Raw genomic sequence first — 19,326 nt, forward strand, 5'->3', positions numbered from 1 at the left:
TTTTCTGAATCCTTATACAATAACCTTTCCAAAAATGTATAGTTTTGCAAATCCCCAAAAAAATCCCACAAAATTATATAGTGAACCTGACTACAAGGGCTTTTAGCTAAATCTCACTGACATTCAGAAGTGAAAGAGCTGAGTGTCACTCTGCAACTCTTCATTTTTACAGCTCCTAGTTTCCTTTAACCCTTTTTTTTAGGTGGTGCAGGGGGTCTTTAGGTTGAGATAGCAGGTCAACAGTTTATGCAACATACAAGTGGCTTACATCATCTAAAAGCTGGGAACCTGAGGATTAATTTGGCATGCAGCTCAGCACTGTGTCAAGTTTTGTAATAAATGGGTTTTGGTTAGGTGCCTTCTCAACCTTTGAAATTTTATAATGTACAGACTGACTCAACGTAACAGGAAACACTTCCAGGCAAACAACTGGAAGTTTTTTGGGGTTTTTTCTTTTATTTTCTGGGTCTTTTTGCCTTTAATGTACTGGACAGTGTGAAATGGGGAGACAGAGAGAGTGGGGGATGACATGCAGCAAAGGGTTGCAAGCCGGAGTTGAACTTGCGACCGCTGCAGCGAGGCATCACCTCTATACATGAGCCGCTGGCACTATCCACTAAGCTACTGACGCCCCAGACAAGTGGAAGTTGATTTGAACTTGTTCATTTCCGTTGTCATTTTTAGTCAAAACTGTAACATTTACAGATCTATAGTTAAACATGGTGGTCTGACCTATCTGACATCTGTGTTTTATGTACAGTATTGCTCTGTTAGCATCCTTGATAAACCAAATCTACCAGCTTGGAGGCTAAGCAATGTGTTGCTGTGGACAGGGGGCAGTGCAAACAAATTTTAGCCACTAAAAAACATTAAATTCAGTTCATGCTATATCTGCAATATGTTAAGCGCTTTATCTTACACACTATAGCCAACTGAGGTAGCTGTAGAGCAGCAGCTTCCTCATTCTGCAAAGAGAAATTAGTAGTGGCTTTGAGATAACGGCCTCAGTTCCCGATTGGAAAAGGCTGTCTGATTGTAAGATAAAGCCTTGAAAATATTCAAAATATAGCATACATTTGAACTAACATAGATTATTTTTATGTGGCTAAAATCTAACTAACTAAGGCACGGTTGTCTCAGCTCTGTTTAATTTCTTGTATGTGATGCATAGGTTGTCAAACTAGACGTTATTGGAAGCAGACATTGTCTTCCATCCTGTAGGGGCTTAGAAGATTGTGATGGTAGTATATGATGGCCTTTCCATGCTAAATTTAAGCATTTTTGACAACTTGAGAATTGATAAAAAATGGTCAAAAATTACAGGAAAAAACCCTTGAAAATAGCACATTAAGACACCAAAATCTTAAGGAACACCACGGAAAAATCCATGCTGTAATTTGCTATCAAAAAATTTTTTTTTAAAGATTATTTTTTGGGCTCTTGTTGCCTTTATTACTGTGTAGCCAGAGAGTGACAGGAAAGGGGAAGAGAGAATGAGGATGACATGCAGCAAAGGGCCACAGGCTGGGATTAAACCCAGGCCACTGCAAAAGACTCAGCCTACGTGGGGTGGACACTGTACTGGCTGAGCTAGAGCCATATCATATCAAAAACTTTTGACAGATTTCTGTTAAAGAATTGCATTTTTTTGCGACTGGAAGGCAAGTACGTCTTTTCTGGAAACAGCTGAGACACCCCCTTATTGTTAATATATCCATGAAATTAGGGCTGCCACGATTAGTCGACTAATCGATGACTAATCGACTATTAAAATAATCGGTGACTATTTTAGTAGTCGACTAATCGGTTTGAGTCATTTTTCATAGAAAAGTACTATAAAAGTACCCCAAAATACTCTTACTGCAGCTTCTTACGTTCAGATATTGGCAGCTTTACACACTCTCCCGTGACAGTGAACTAAAACCCTTTGGCGTGAGTATGAAACAAGACATTAGATGACTTCATTTTGGGGTTTGGGCGAGACAGACCGTCATTTTTCAACATTTTAACACATTTTTCGATAAAATGATTAGTCGACTAATCGAAGAAATAATCGACAGATTAGTCGACAATGAAAATAATCGTTAGTGGCAGCCCTACATGAAATCCATACATCCTCTGCATAAGAGAATACAGTGAGGTAAAGTTTTATTGAAAATGGCCTTACTACAATGAAACAGCCTCTCCTCACATATGAATACAGGTGGGCTCACTGAATTCACAAGAGTCTCAGCTTTCCAGTCATACCCAATTTATGCAGTCCCCAGTATGCAGGTATATTATGTTTTTTTGTTTTTTGTTTTTTTTTTGCCCAAAACCGCATAGGACTGGCATGAAGTCTGTATGTCTGTTAAGGGGAGGCTTGTGGGGACCCTTAGAACCCATTTTCATTGACATATCTTCAGGTGAGAGGTCAAGGGACCCCTGGGACAATGCTAGTTGTTCCCTCATCAAACTTTATCCTAACTGTTGAGTGTTAAAACTCGGCCTGCTACAGCCTCTGAAAGACAGTAATGTCAGCTGAGGACGCCAGCATCCTAGCAGAGTGGAAGAAGTAAAAGAGAGTCTTTTAACTGAGAACCTAATCTCACTGACGTTCAGAACCGACAGAGCCAAGTGTCATTCTGCCACTCTTCATTTTTCTTTAAGCCCCTGGTGTTCTTTAAAAATCTGAACCTCGAGTTTACTCAACGATTTTAGGTTATAATTAGCAAGCCCACCTCACTTTTTCAACCACAGCTGCACACTCTGGGAATGTTAAACGGCTTTGTACCCCAGAAATTGTGCCAGTGTTGGCAGCTCCTGCCACAGTTGCTAGTTTATTCAATAAGGGGATAGTCTGTGCAAAGTGCCTATCAGTGGCAGAGTACTTAAAGAACCCACAGGAGTATAGGATTTCCATTCCAAACGAGGCCATTTGTTTGTGAAGTTTTGTGTGTGTGTATGTGTGCTGTAAATGTGTGCACGTGCTGCTCAGGGTGATGTGCTGTCTATCTCAGCACACAGGCTGTCTGTCTAGTCTCTGCTCTGTGGGTTTGATGATGATGTGTGCATGTGAGAGACACAGGGCCGTCTTTGTCTGTGCACTGCTTAAGCTGCTTTGTGCCTGAATGCTCCACGTGCACAGGGACCTTTGTCATCCTTTGAAACAAGCAACCCCCTTGTGTCTGCTATCGCTGTTTGCTGAATGATCGGAAAATAAACAATAAAACGTTTTCAGGCGGCACCCTGCTCACGCCAGGCATCAGTAAATACTCTTCATATTTGAGAGAGGTCTGGAAAAGGCTGGCGCGTGCCAGCGACCCACGCTGATGCCTTTTGAAATGCCACAGTTAAGCTCCACTGCAGCGATGAATGACCACAGACAGTAACAGACAGACAGTGCCAGGCAGATGCTCTGTTGTCCAAACAGAGAACAATATGTGAATAGGGTACAGTGACCAGCGACATCAAACTGCTGAATAATACAAGTGTCTGAATGTGACACACTGTCTATTCAATTAGTGTCATTACATGATGTTAACAAATCCATGGTCCCAGTATGTCTGTACACTGATTCCATTAACCTCCCCTTTTCAATGTCAAGCCTGCTATATGGTTATTTTACTGAGTAAAGTTTTATCTCTGAAACATAAGAATTCCCTGACTGTAAACTGGAATCTGTGTTGTATCACCGCTGGCACCACATTTGCAGTCCAAGTGGCTCTTTGTGTTAATTTGATTAAACTAAATCATCATTTTTTATTACCGTAAAATTATGTGTGTTTCTCATGTGATATTTCACATTGACTTTGCTAAACACAATTAACAGATTTTTCCTTTATGAATATTCTGTTAAACCTGGACCCTATTTCCCTATGTTTTTGTGTCTAAGGGTGCTTTCACACCTGCCCCATTTAGTTTGGTTCAATTGAACTCAAGTTTGTTTGCCCCCTCAGTGCGGTTCATTTGGGCAGGTGTGAACACAGCAGTCGCACTCTGGTTCACACCAAAACAACCTTCAAGACCTTCTAGAAGAGGTGGTCTTGGTCCGGTTTAAAACAAACTCTGGTGCAGTTTGTTTGTGGTGAGAACCTGTTCCGACCTCGAACTGAACCAACTGCAGTCACATGACACATTGTTTGGGTTAAACATGAGCATGGTTACAGTCCTGAGGATTATTAATGTGCACCTCCTCCTGTACTGCCTTAATATGCACATTCAGCACATCCAATGCATCAAAACATTGTTTTCTAGTTGGAGCCGCGCCTCGTTTTCAAACTGTATGGTTTGACTAAAATGAACAATGACAGCAATATAGTCCACGATGAGCAGTGCTAAAATCAACCTGCGTAGTTGTCCCTCCATTGTGACATTAGAAAGTGTCACATTTATCTTTTAAGTGTACTCTTCTTCAACGTTTTGTTTACTTCCTGGATTTTCCCCACATGGAAATTCTGACCAATCAAGAGCAGCTTTCTCGCACAAGGCATTTGATCTGGTCCACTTATAAATGCTGCCGTGAAAACTCGAACCAACTCTAGACAATTATGCAACTTTGTAACAAAATTAGATGATTTGGACCAAAGCAAGACAACTCTCGGTCTGAAAGCAGCCCAAGTGACTGATTCAGACAACAATTTTTGAAATTGGTCCAGTATTGAGAGAGACGGCTGCAGATGCGGCAGCGAAACAGGCTGCAATGTAATCCCTATGTGCAATTGTGTACCATCAATTTATGTCCACTTAAAAGTGTTCATTTTTACCACTGGCAGGCTCAGGTTGTTATTTTAAGTGTCTGACAACATTAAGGAAAAGAACCTACAGAGAAATGTTTTTCTTTACCTTTCGCTGGTCTAAAATCTTTCAGATGACACTAAGCTAGGCTTTCTGTACTCTTCACACTTCTCTCTACAACTCTCACGAACATTTCCACCATTGTTTTCCTGCAACAAGTTACTCTCGCGAGATTTCAGAATGAGACTTCTCCTTGAGCGAAAGTTGGTCACAATAACAAAAACACCAGCGAAAGATATGTAGAAATGCTTCATTTCTCTGTTAGATACTTAAAGTTTACGTTGCAAAAATCACCTACAGAGACTACATTGCAGCCCTATTTTTTTTTTGGCTGCAGGCTGTAGCACTCTTTCTCAATACTTGACCAGTTTAAAAAAAATTGTTGCACCCATTAGTCACTTGGACACAAAACATAGGGTCCCATGTTCAAAAATATTGAAGTTTACCTTTAATGATTGTATTGTTTTTGTAGACTTTCCAGATTACCTTTTTACTTTAGCCTAACCAGAGATTAATAATGTAGTGTTTTCCTACCTTTCTACTGCTCAGTAGTGAATGTAGGTCATGGTTTTTATTTATACTTATCAGCAAGGTTTCAAAATTTTTAGATCAAAGGGATATTTTGATAGTTTCATACTTTATGAAGCCTTTATGACTCATAATTTGGAGTCAGCCTGCTGAAGCGTCTATGTAGCTGAAATAGAGAAATGAACAAAAGACAGTTAAAGCACTCTCGGCCAATGTGATTGCTCCTTAATTTTTTTCTGAAGTCGTTGTTAGAAAATTGCACATTTATGTATTTTTTTTATTATATTTTAGGTGGATGCTGTACGTGCTCATTTGTTGTGTGTGACAGTTGTACTTGTTTGCTTGTGTTTATTATTGTGACGATGTTTATGCTGCCATCTTGGCCAGGTCATTCTTGAAAAAGAGATTTGTAGTCTCAATGAGACTTTTAAAGGATATATACATGTGTTTATATAACTATCCCATAATTTTTACAGTTATAAATTAGAAAGCTTCGTCAACTGTTTTGTGGATTGACTACATTAAATTTCTGATTTGATTACTTAGGTACTTAAACAGTTTCATTTGTACTTCATCTTTGCAGGTGCACAAGCGGCCAAGAAGTCTGGTATTCCAGCTCCTAGAGAAATCCCTTCCACCATAACAAGAGACCGCATCTCTCTGAGGGACCAGCTTAGGAGCTCCACCACTAAGAGGATGGTTTCCAGTGCCAGCACTTCCAGCCTCTCCACCCTGGCAAAGCAGACACGTAGTTCAACCAAGTCCCGTGGAGACGCAGAGAGCCAGGAAAAGGGCCTTCTGGAGTGCCAGGTGAAAGAGCTGCTGGCTGAGGCCAAGGCCAAAGACTTAGAGATCAGCAATCTCAGGATGGAGTTGCAGCGCTGCAAAGGTAAAGCCTCCACCGCTCCCTCCTCACCGTCAGCCAACTCTGTCGCATGGCAAGAGCCGGCTGCAGATCGGGAGCAGGAGCAAGTGGCGGAGGCCCTTGTACTGGTTGGGGAGCTGAGGGAGAAGAACGGGAAGTTTCAGAGAGAGCTGGCAGGGCTTAGGGAGGAGAACCAGGCGCTGAAGGAAAAACTGCTTTCCTTGGAGGCCTCTCCTCTCTCCAGTACAAACACAAGCAGCCCTTCCAAGCCTTTGGTGAATGGACTGCCCTCAGACTCCAACTCCTCAACTCAGCAACAGGACAGTCTTCCTTCCACTGCCAGCCCTCTCAAAACCTCTGTCTCCTCTGGTTCTGACATCACCAAGGACTCACCATCACCCGACTCCTCAGAGTTTGAGAAGATCCCGTCGCGTTCAGAGTCAGTGAGTAGCGGTGTTAGTGCGGAAGCCGTTACAGCGGGGGCAGTGACCAATGCAGGAGGGCAGGATGTGTCAGTGCAGAGCCTGACCGAAAGGATTCACAAGATGGAGGAGAGCCACCACAGCACAGCCGAGGAGCTGCAGGCAACTGTGCAGGAGCTGGCTGACCAGCAGCAAGTGGTGCAGGAGCTGACAGCTGAGAATGAGCGTCTGGCCGAGGAGAAACGCCTCCTGCAGACCTCGCTTCAACAGCAGAGAGAGCGCCTGGAGGTGCTGGCCCAGAAGAATGAAGCACTCACTGGCCGACTTCAGGAGCAAGCACAAGCTCAGGCCAAGAGGGAGGAGGAGCTGGGTAGCCAAGGGCCTCGGCTGGCCGAGCTGGAGCAGAGGTATGCCGAGCTGGTCGAGAGCTCGCGCTTCGAACGGGAGAAGCTAGTGGACATCCAGCAGCAGCTGACAGGCAGCCTGCGGGCTCTGGAGGAGGAGCACCAGGAGGCGCAGGGCCAGGTGCGCTGCATCAAAGAGGAGATGGACAGACTGCAGACCCAGCTGGACAGGGAGGTGGAAGCTGGAGGTCAGGCAGCACAGGTCGCAGAGGAACAGAGGGCAACAGCAGACTGTCTCAGACTGGAAAACAGTAGGCTGAAAGCGCAGGTGGACATTGAGAGGCAAAAGGTGGGTGAGCTGAAGGCCATGCAGAGCGCTGGTGACAGCAGTGAAGTGCAGAACTTGCTGAAAACAGCCCACGCTGAGAGAGACAGGCTGGAGGTGGAGCTGACAGAGCTGAGGCAGGAGCTGCTACAAGCCCAGGCCGAGACTGAGCACGTGCAAGCCACAATGTCCAAGGTAGGAAGAGTACTAGGTTACAACTCATTTTTTTGTGATATATTGTATTTACGATTTAAAGGAGACCTGTTATGCTTTACCTTATTTTCTTCACTGTTTTTACCAATTTTAATCGCTGAGTCTATTTGTTTTGGAGAGAAGGAGATCTCTGCAGGTAATTTGGCTCTTGGTAAGCACTTGAGGGATTTCTAAGTGACCTTTCACTAAGTCCCGCCTCCAGACGCAGACTGGCCAATTATAACGTAGCATCAGGCCGGCTCAGACCAGGGTCCGACAACAACACAGCTGCGCTCCATTGACTCTAAAGCAGTCGTTTCAGATTTCCTTCATTTTCAGGCTGGTTTTGTGGATTTGGAGCTAAATGTTGTGCCTGGGGCACGTCGTGTATTAATGATACTCGTTACCTGGAGAGGTTGGAGAAAGATATACGTTTCTTCCCTGTTCCAAAACCAAAATCAGACCCTGAAAAGTGTAGGGTTAGCTAGCTAGCTACTGAAGATATAGCCTACTGAATGTATACACATGCTGCTTTTGCTTTCTAATGATTACAACAGTGAAACAAAGACCGACCCTGCTGTACAGGAACCAGTGAAGGGAAGCAGGGAAACTTTGCTGATATTCAACCAGCTCTGTGTCATCGCAGTGTGCGCAGATGAACGTTGTTTGACTTCCCTGGGAGATCCCTTTCCGTCGCGCGGCTGAGGTCTGGGTGCTGGCAGCAGCACGGGGGGTGAAGCCAAACACCGTTCATCTGCACACAGTGCGATGCCACACAGCTGGTTCAATATCAGCAAAGTTTCCCTTTATATTCATTGTCTTGTGTGGCGATCAGCAGTGATGTGGTCGTTCACTTTTACACTGTGATCTGTAGCCTATAGTTCGGCTTTAGCTTCTAACTAGCTTTGTCTTTGTAACCTGTTGTTGCTGCTGAGTCAGTTTGACATCCTGGATATATCCTTCAAACACAGACTGTAGACCCCTCTGTCTGCTTCTCTCTGGAATCACTGTTTCATTTTTCAAAAAATATGATTATATTTCTTCAGGGAGTGCAGTTAGTTACAGTGTGGGCTCCATGCTTACAGTTAGTTACAGTGTGGGCTCCATGCTTACTGCGACAGCTTGTCGGACCATCACAAAGGGGTGGGACTTAGTGAAAGGTCAATTGGGAGTTCATGCTTGGCACAAGGGAGAAGTTTCAGCTGGCTGCTTCCACCAGTCCTTGCTGCCACTAAATGCTACACACTGTTCCTTTAAACGTAACCTGTATATACACTTTAGGTAATACTAAATGTTAGAGATATTTCCTGTATAAGATGATGACTAAAGGAATTAGTATTTATCACAAAATATAAGATTTTTGCTTGGAGATGATATCTGGAGACAAATGTTGTCGTCAGAGATTCCAATGAGCCTATTTAAAACTGGACAACTCTCTGCTGGTTAGAGAATGTCTGCACTGTTCAAACTTTTTCCAGCTGGTTGCTTCCATTGTGTTGTGCTAAGTGGTGTGTGTACAATCCAGTATTTGAATTATATGTGACTCACTGTTCCAACAAACTTTCTGTTATGTTAGTGAGGGCAGCACTTGTGTCTGACAAAACTTTCAGGAATTCCCCAAAGAAAAATTTGCTTTTACTGTAAAATATGAAAAAGCAAAGCCAGCAGTTCACTTGTTAAAAAGCAGCTCATTGATTTATGTTCAGATTCTGTGCTTGCAGTGCCATCATCTTCAGGAATAGATTAGAAAGAGACCAAATCACAACATTTATGTGTTTAGTAATAGCCGTATCATCAGTCTAGCGATTGCTAATGACTAAAAAATGAGAGTCAAATGGGCCGCCATAACATTTTTAATCATTCTTGGCTCAGTCACTTATTGAATGTGAACATTAGGGCACAGAGTTTCCAAAATGGCCCAAACATGACCATTAAACAGGCTTTACAGCTGGTATTGAATCCTTTTCTTCACCACCGCAGCACATGAACTCATGTTCACTCAAATAGTTTTCATATGATTCTCACAAGTCGCTTTGGTTTTCCCCTTCAACACCACAAACACCAGAAAGGCTGTGGCTGTGTGGGTTTGGGGTCATGTAGGTGGTTGTTGACTCCAAATTGAGGCGTGTCACCATCAGCTCAGTGATGTCGTCATTTTTGGACGGTGACTGTAGTGCCAACAGTAGGGTGGTCCTCCAGTGTTTGACCCTCTGAGTCACGCTCCTGTTTTCTGCCACATGGGTGTGAGGGTGAGGCCACGCCATAACTTCAGTCACGCACATCCTAATCTATTAGAGCCATATGGTGTCAGCAGGAGACGCTCCTGCATAACTACATCACTCACTTGTTTTAGTATGCTCACAGAGAGCTGCTTCGCGGTGCCATTTCTCAGGATGCCAGCAACTATCATGGTACACTGACTTCAACTTGAGTGTAGTTCAATAGTTGGAGCAATGGACACATTGATGCAGTCAGATCGAATCCTGACTGAACTCTTATTTCCATGAGTCACTGTCACCTTGCATGTCACGACAATGTTGTCATTGTCAGACATAGTTAAGCTCTTGTCTAAACAGCATTACATGGACTCTGCATTACTGCCATTTATAACTATTCACAACCCACTTAAATGTTTACATTAACCCTTATTTCTAAGTGACTTTTATCATACTTGAAAACCAGCCTTAATTAATGGAGTAGTTCAAATGTTTTGAAGTGGGGTTATATGAGTTATTTATCCATAGTCAGTGTATTACCCACAGTAGATGGCAGTCAACATGGCTCTAGTTTGGAGAAGCAGGCAGGAGTACTGCCACGGAAGCTAAGCAATGTACTGCTGTGGATAGGGACAGCAGCACAACATATTTTAGCCACCTAAAAAAAATCAATATCAGAATATTTTCCCTGCTTTACCTTGCTGTCTGACAGAGAGATGAAACTGGTATCTATGCTCTCTAAAAAGCTGCCAGACTCCATTGACAAAAACAGTAATTTTACCTTGCAGAACACAGGAGTTGCTGGTCTGCCGCTGCCTTGATCAGTTCATTTGTTTATGTTATTGTGTGATTTTGCTTAATCTGAACGAACCCCTTAAAACAGTCACACAATAACACAAACTTACTAACTGACTGAGGCAACAGTGGACCAGCAGCTCCTGTGTTCTGCAAAGTAAAATTACTGCTTTTGTCAAAGCATCTGGTGGCATTGAAGAGAGTGATGTAACAGCTTCAGTTGCCCGTCAGAAAGGTTGTCTGCAGCAAGGTAAAGCAATGAAAATATTCTCAATATAGCGTACGCTTAATCTGACATTGATTTTTTTAGGTGGCAAAAAACTAACCAACAAAGACAGTGTTTGCTTAGCACCATTTCATTTTTTGTTAGGTTTATGTTTTTAAGGTACATTATGCTGATGCTCCCGTCCACAGCAGTACATTGCTTAGCTTCCATGGCAGTACTCCTACCTGCTTCTCAAAACTGGGGCCTTGTTGACTGCCATCTACTGTAAGTAATACATTGACTATGAATAAGTACCTCATACAACCTTACTTAAAAAAATCCAAACTATCCCTTTAAGTGAAAGATGTGGAAGTTAAGGTTGAAATGTGTTCTGTGCACTAATGAGCAGTAGTCATTAAAAAAGATGAACGAATGAAGGCTAATTAGACTCGCTATGTTAACTTTTTGTTTTTGCTGCTTGATAGTAAATAGAGTTTGTTTTCATCAGACCAAACAGCACCGTATCATAACTTATTTAAGTCTGCTTTAGACTCAAAAATATTGCCTTGATACAGCTTTATTTTGTGGAGAGTATCATTCATCTAATCTTTTGAAAGACGTGTGAAAGAAGTGGTGTGAAAAGTATGCCATTTAAGTCAATATTGATAAATGAATTAAATAAATAAATACGCCTATGAAATAAACCTGGAATAATTAACTGAGGCAATAAATATATAAATAAACGTACATATAAAAAATATAGTTTAATAAATAAATAAAAGGTTTCACCCTATTCAGTCGAAGTGCCTCCCTTTAAAAAAAATATGTTTTTCAAAGGACTACTTTTATTTATTTCGGGGGACTTTTATTTCTTTTCTATTTCTTTTTATTTTAGGTTCACATTTATTTCACAGCTGTTTTTATTTCTGTTTCTTCTTTGGACAAATCTTTTTATATTTATTGTCTAATTTATTTATTTAACGATTTATTTCATGGCAACATTTATTTATTTCATTGGCACATATATTTATGTATGTATTCATTCAATAATGACTTATATGGCATTCCATAGAAAACACCATCAAGATTATGTGGAGCACCTCAACACTTTTTTGTTTTAGCCTATGACTGTATTAAACCCATTGTAATGTCACAAATTCATCCATATATACAGACGGAGGCCAAATGCCAGCAGGTTCAGGAGCGGGCTGAGAGGAGGGAGCAGGAGCTCAGCAGCCGGGTGACTTCACTGGAGGAGGCCGCGATTCACACTGAGAACCAGGTGAAGGAGCTGAAGGAGACCATCTTCGAACTGGAGGACCAGGTGGAGCAGCAGAGGGCCGTCAACTGCCATACCAACCAAGCCGTCCTGGACATGGAGAGTATGTTCTTCTTTTTGCTGGCTGTTCAGCCCTCTGTGGAGTCTTTTCACCTGCAGTCAGTGGTGTCTAATATTTAATGTGTCCTCATCTATAAAATTGAGGCAGACAGTGTTAGAAACACCTCCAAAATGACAATAACGTAAAACCTATACCTCTTTAAACAGTTCCAACAATAACTGAATATTATAACATTTCATGACGGTGGGATTTAAGGTGGATCGGAGGGTAAGGAGGTGGAAACTTTTTAAGCTTACAAACTGGGCGTATTGTAACACATCTGTCTCTGACTTACCATTAGTGCCGTTGGCAACTGTTAAACAGTATATGGCTGGATACACTATGTTTCCATAGGCTCTAATGAAACATGGCAGATGAGATAGCTCTGATACTAATATTTCTGCAGTGATGATAAATATTTCGAAGTAACCGTAGATCAGTTGCTGTTGTATCCTCCTCAAGAAAAACAAGCACATGTCTCTATCACTACATTCTTTTTACGATGCCCTTAAATTCATCAGTGGATATAAGAGTTTCTAATTTTAGGTATTTTTGGAGAATGCTTCATGCCCCCAGTGCAGAGTAGGAAAATACAGATTTCCCCAGATCTGTTAAAACCCGGGGTACATTAAAAAGCAACCACCTGGAGGAGTGTAGCTGACACACAGCAGGGTGCAGAGGTTGGCTAGAAGTCTACCCAATATTGCTTTATAGATAAAATATACCAGTGCTGTTGTCTGCGAATGGTCATTGCCGTCCAACCCACCAAATCACAAAGAATGCAGTGATGAGTGAGGGACTTTGTGTTTGTAATAAAATGTAGAGATGCATGGTACACTGAGTCAAGGCTACGTAAAATAGAGGAGGTTGCATGCATATACAATATGTCACTGTAATCAGTCACAGACAGAAAAGTAGCTTCCACAAGTGAAAGTAAATCAAGAGTAATTTCTTATATAAAAGCCAATCTTCACTGTAAGCTTCCCAACTAAAGCAGCAATACGTACATTAAATGAAAGCTTGTCATCTATCCATAAACCCAGGATTGTATGAGGACACTCTTTCAGTGAATTTACCGTCAGAGGTGAAGATGCTAAAATCATCAAGCAACTGTGAGCGAGCTTTTGAGAAGACCATAAACTTTATTTTCTGAGCGTTTAAAATCAATTTTAAACTCAGCAGAGCGGTTTGTAATGACTGAAATGCAGTCTGAAGCTTTTGTACTGCAGTTGCAGACTTACTTGTTTTAGTCTCTGCAGCCCCCGAGGTGTGGCTGGTGGTTTTGCTTCCTGTTAATGCTGTTTAATTAATGTGATTCTTCCTGAGCCTACAGTTAGACCTGAGGTTCTCTAAAACTTTAATTTTGTCATTGCAGATCTTGTCAAAAAGCTGGAGGAGCAGAAATCTGACGCAGACCGACAGCTGAAGGTCATGAGTAGACAAATGAAGGTAAGAAAGCGTCAATATGCAGACCCTTAAAGCTCCTTTATAACGTCTGTGGTGCTGTGGTTTGTTTTTTAAAAGAAGGATCTGAAATAAAAGTAACTAGGAAGTAGGGCTGCACGGTATATGCGGTAGACGGTAGAAATGATATAAATTTGGCCCACGGTAGAGATTTGCGCTCTACCGTCCTATCGTTGATGACGTCATCGCACCTGCCTCAGTGTGAAAATGGCTGCGAGCACAGACACAGCGGAGCAAGAGGAGCTGGTTCACGTCCGTGATTTAGCGTAACACGTGCAACATGTGTTGCTGGAGAACTTGTGAGTGAGTGAGTTAATGTCTTATGAACAGCCCCGGACTTCTCAGACTCTTTTAGCGACTTTCCGCTCAGAGGGAACTCATTCAGTGTCTCCTCTGGCAGCAGCACAGCGTCTCTCCCTCTCCTCTCTCGCCGTGCGCACACGGGAGTTGGTTTTCGGCAAGAGAGTTTGTCATAAACCTTTGGTAATGTAAACCTATGTGACGCTAGGGGCTCCACAAAAAACTCCATATGTGAATGTGTGATAGTTGTGGTATCATAGCAGCCTGTCACAGGTTACAGCGTGATGATTAGAGGAGAAATGGCTGAGCATAAAGGTCCAGGTGGAAAAAACACAACTCAGTCATTTAGGATTTTGCTAAAAGAAGGAAATTACCTTTTGATATAGATCCCAGGGGACATTTTGCACCATAGAGTACTGGGTTTTAATTTTGAGTTTTGAGATCTGCATTCTGCACAATAAATGCTCTAAAAAATACATTGTATCTTTGCTTTTGTTGTTGTTGTTGTTTTTTTTATCAATTTAACTTTGCTAAGGGACTACAAAACCCATTCAGAAACACTTCTATTATAACTTTTACACTTAAATTTATACTGCGATATATACCATTACCGTGAAGGGATTCGATTTATACCGTGATATAAATTTTAGGTCATACCGCCCAGCCCTACTAGGAAGTCACAGGCTCAAGTATGGAAATTGACAGTGGCTGTGCTTGCAATTTTTGGGGGACATGGTCATTATCCTAGAGGTTCATGTAGTTTTTCCCATCCAGAAATAAATACACAAGAAAGTAAAATTGTTTGTGCATCATTTGTTTTATCAGATTTATCTGTTGTTAGACATCCAATTAAATCCGAAAGGTTCACAAACAGTTCTTGTGTCAGTTGATGATTTCTGTCTGTATCTATATACCTTTATGTGCATCTATAGAGTATATCCATACGTTTGTGTCTATAGGATGAAAAAGAGGAGTGGCGTCGGTTCCAGGCGGACCTCCAGACCGCAGTGGTGGTTGCCAATGACATCAAGGTGGAGGCTCAGCAGGAGCTCCGTACACTCAGGAGGCAGCTGCAGGAGGAGCAGGACCGCAGTGCAAAGCTTTCATCAGACCTCGAGGCCCTGCAGGGAGTCAGGTACCACCTCCACCATACTCCCTACTTTTTTCAGTTCCCTCCCTCTCCACAAATCCCCCCCGGCTCCCCCTGTTTAGCATCGGGCTGCAGTTCCTTTCTCTCTCAACACGATGTGGTTATGAGATACCTGCCAGAGTCTTGCCATTTCCCCATCCTCTGTTTTATATAAGTGGTACTTACATTGTAAATTTAACTCCCAATAATCTCTTGCTTAAGAGGTTTCCAAAATTCTAAATACCGTGGAAGCCCATTTCTGACAATGTGATGAAACAAAAGATCCTGTAAGTCATTAGAATGAGAAAGTTTCTTGAGGTAACGATATAGTATTTCAAAATAATGATTTAATATTTCAAAAGTTTGACTTAATATTTCAAAATTGCGACTAAGTATCCCAAAATAATTACTTAGTATCTCCCAAAAAATGACCTAATATTTCTAAATAATGACTCAATATCTCAAAATAATGACATTAAATAATGTCTTAGTATCTTGAAATATTGTCTTAGTATTGCAATACTGAGAAACGCTCTCTAAAAAATGACACAGTATTCCAAAATATTAAGAAACTTTAAATAATAGTAATAGTATCTTTAAATAACGAGAATCTGTCTCAAAATATGACGGTCAGGAGTCAGCCCCTCCAAATCTGAGGCCATGGTTCTTTGCTGGAAACCGGTGGATTACCCTCTCCGGATTGGGGGAGAGTTACTGCCTCAAGCTAGGGAATTGAAGTATCTCAGGGTCTTGTTCATTAGTGAGGGTAGAATGCAGCGTGAGATTGATTGGCAGTTTGGTGCGGCTTCTGCAGTGGTGCAGGCACTGTGCCGGTCCATCGTGGTGAAGACAGAGATGAGCTGGAAGGCGAAGCTTTTGATTTACTGGTCCATCTACGTCCCAACCCTCGCCTTTGGTCATGAGCTCTGGGTAGTGACTGAAAGAATGAGGTCGCAGATACAAGCAGCTGAAATGAGTTTCCTCTGTGGGGCAGCAGGACTCAGTCTTAGAGATAGGGTAAGGAGCTCGGACATCTGGAGGGAGCTCAGAGTAGAGCCGCTGCTCCTTTGCGTCGAAAGGGGTCAGTTGAGGTGGTTCAGGCATCTGATCAGCATGCCTCAGGCTGGAGGTGTTTCAGGCACGTCCCACTGGTATATATTACATATCTCATCTGACCTGGGAACGCCTCGGGGTCCCCCAGGAGGAGCTGGAAAGTGTTGCTGGGGAGAGGGACATCTGGGGTGCTTTGCTTGGCCTGCTGCCCCCCAAAACCTGGCCCCGGATAAGTGGATGTAAATTGATAGATCAATGTGTCAAAATAATGACTTAGTATCTTAAAATAAAGACTCATATCTCTAAATAATGATTTCGTATTGCAAAATATTAAAGGAGCTATATGTAAGAATCTAAAGCAAATAGTCGTAAAATCATCCTAATATGTCACAGAGACTAAGGAATAATGTTCATATAACATACTGATCTCACCGAAAACAATAGTACAGCCAGAATATTCGCATTTTAAAAAAAATTACGGTCCGCAAATCATGTTTATGTATTGAATTTGTGTTTTGGCCTGTTGCGCCACCCACCGCCGTCTACCAGTCACGCAGTCAGTAGAGTCTCAGCATCAGTTACAGTTACGACTGAGCTACAATGGCTGACGGTGCGACTAAACCCAAACGACCTCGTTATGATTCCCAAAAACGCCAAGACAAAACTCGAGGCAAAGCGAGGGTCTATATAGGAGATGCTTTTGAACGGTGGAGACGGTTGAAAGCGGAGAAGAATTTGAAATCGGATGTCGAAGTGGCTACTCTTCTCCTCGACAGGTAAGCTTTAGCCAAAGTTGGCTAACTAGCATCATAGCTAGACGGGGATGGACATTTCGAATACTTTCAACTGTTATTCATTTTCGATCATACATTGTAGCCCATGTGCAGGTGGGTCATCGACTCGACTGATTTTTTTGAGAAACAAACATTAGCAGCACGGCAAGTAGCATTAGCAGTGTCCCGGTACATAGCATTAGCAGCAGGCTCCTCCTCAGCTGTATCCCGGCAGCAGCGTTAGCAGCAGAGAAGCCGGACTTGCTCGAACGGTCCGCTGGAAAACCGAAGATCAAGGACGCGGCGACACGGCCCTGCCACGGCAGCCGCCCGTGGGCAAACAAATCAGTCTCCAGCGTGCTGCTGTCCAGCAACCTCGAATCTGTAGGGGAGGGGGGGTGGACACGACTCGCAGCAGTATTTTGAATTTGAGTGCAGTGACCGTTTTGGCCACATTCTTACATACAGCGCCTTTAAGAAACTCTCAAAATAATGACCTAGTATTTCAAAATAATGACTTAATATTTCAAAATAATGACTCAATATCTGAAAATAATGTCTTAGTATCTTAATATAATGTCTTAGTATTGCAATACTAAGAAGCTTTCTCAGAAAATGGCTAAGTATCTTGAAATAATAAGAAACTGTTTCAAAATAATGAGAACATTTCTTGAAATAATGTATTATATTGAAATAATGACTTAGTATCTCAAAATGACAAACCTTTTTTGAAAATAATGATAATGACTTATATCTCTAAATAATGATTTAGTATCACAAAATAATGACGCAGTATTTCAGAAATATTAAGAAACTTCTAAAATAATGACTGAAAATCTTGAAATAATGAGAAACCATTTCAAAATAATGAGAATATTTAATAAATAATGACCTAATTTTCAAAATAATGACTTGGAATCGAAAAAAAGATTTAGTATCTCCAAATGACTTGGAGATACTAAATCATTATCATAATGACTTACAGATGTTTATCATAATGACAGAAATGGGCTTCCATAATAAATGTAATTAAAGCAGGATAAAATGTTTGCTATGGTGTATTTATTTTAGCCATAATTTAGCCATTATCTGAGAAGATTAAATCCTTGGAGTCTCAGAGTTTAGGTTCCTGGGATTTGGCAGACTCTGTTAGTAAATTAGCAGTCTCCTGCCGTATTTCCCTCTGTGTATTCTACTCCTTTAAGCTGCTGCCCTCTCTATCTCCCTCCTCCACACTGACCATTGCCCTATAGTAACATTCAAACCTTACAGAATTAACCTCGGTATATTCATTAGGGACAATGATTATTATATGAGAAGACGGATGTGGTGGCAGATCTGCTCTTGGCACAGATGCTGCTTTGAAGTGTTTTATAATGCAGCACAGGAGCCAGTGTAAAATATTTCACGCCAATGTATCACGCTGCACTGTGGCCATGCCGTAATGTGAGTGATGTACTCATAGAGATTGTTGCATTGGTTTGTGTGTGAGTATACTGTATATATAAGTGTTTTTGAGCGTGCAAATGCCATGGTGTTTTTGACAGTGTTGTCCTCTTTCATTATCATGCCAGGTCGAATACTTCCTGTGGCAAAGTCTGCTTAGATTTGCTACTGTACAGCGCTCTGTTTATCTGTGTGGCTCGTCATGGTATAATCCTGCAAGTGGAATCGCACAACTTTACAACTTCTCCCCCCCTATTGTTTCCAAGTGGTATTATTGTTGCCGCCTCTGTCGCATAGACAGGCAGATTGCTTTCCGTTTTCATCAGAGCCAAGCAGGATGGCTACTGTCCAAAGCAAGGAACAGCCCTAAGAATCCTGATTTAAACTTGAAACCCTAATTTCAGTGCTATGATAAAGGCAGTGTAGGATTAATACGTAGGCAGGTTTTGCAACGTAGTGAAATAGCCAGCTGAATGTCAGTTTGGAGCACTCTCTTCACGAAGTTCACCCTTTTTTTACCTTGGTTCTCTCTCCCTCTTTGCCTTCTTTGCCTCCTCCGTCAGCAGGGCTCTTTTTCTTTGTCAGGTTTCCACAGTTACTCCGGTTGTTACATCGTCTGCTATTTTGTTGAGGAGTTACCTCTTAGCAAAATGCTCAGAGTGAATTTAAGTTCCCTCTGGTTAGCAGTGACGCAGCGTTTATGTAAAAGGCTTTCATTGGAGGGCTGGCCCAATCAAGATTTATTGGCCCAGATCCCGATACAGAGTCCCAATCCGATACTTCTATTTTCCTCTAATAATACAGCTGCAACAGTTATTGTTTTTGTTTTGTGTTTACAAAATAATAAAGTAGGCTATAAAATAACAAATCCCTTTATCCCTGCTCTGTCCCTTTAAGAGAGTATTCTCCAGTGTTGGTTGCTTTGATGCTTCTGTATTCTGGATGCGCGAATTACATTAATAATTTACTCTTATTGGCCGTTTGCTCAAGGAGCCTTTGTTACACTTGCAGTAGAGTCCTGAGTGTCCGTGGTGAAGCATGCACCATATAGCCCACGGCAGAAAACGCAAACCGCAAGACTCTCTCTCACACTGAGCGGAAATGAAAGGAGTGC

The 19,326-nt window shown here is 42.0% G+C and overlaps 1 protein-coding gene across 6 annotated transcripts in view; it reads left to right on the forward strand.

Moving 5' to 3' along the window:
• specc1 (sperm antigen with calponin homology and coiled-coil domains 1) overlaps positions 1–19,326 on the forward strand; it is a 149,212-nt gene that overhangs the window by 71,301 nt on the left and 58,585 nt on the right. For all 6 annotated transcript variants that reach the window (XR_007569719.1, XM_050041004.1, XM_050041007.1 and 3 more), the window contains 4 exons: positions 5,888–7,455; positions 11,843–12,050; positions 13,423–13,496; positions 14,771–14,946. Coding sequence is in view for 5 of the 6 variants with exons in the window: in XM_050041004.1 (XP_049896961.1) it covers positions 5,888–7,455; positions 11,843–12,050; positions 13,423–13,496; positions 14,771–14,946 (2,026 nt within the window). In the remaining variant the exon portion in view is untranslated. The remainder of the gene's footprint in view (positions 1–5,887; positions 7,456–11,842; positions 12,051–13,422; positions 13,497–14,770; positions 14,947–19,326) is intronic.

Source organism: Epinephelus moara, chromosome 3, assembly GCF_006386435.1.
Source record: "Epinephelus moara isolate mb chromosome 3, YSFRI_EMoa_1.0, whole genome shotgun sequence".
Lineage (NCBI taxonomy): Eukaryota > Metazoa > Chordata > Actinopteri > Perciformes > Serranidae > Epinephelus > Epinephelus moara.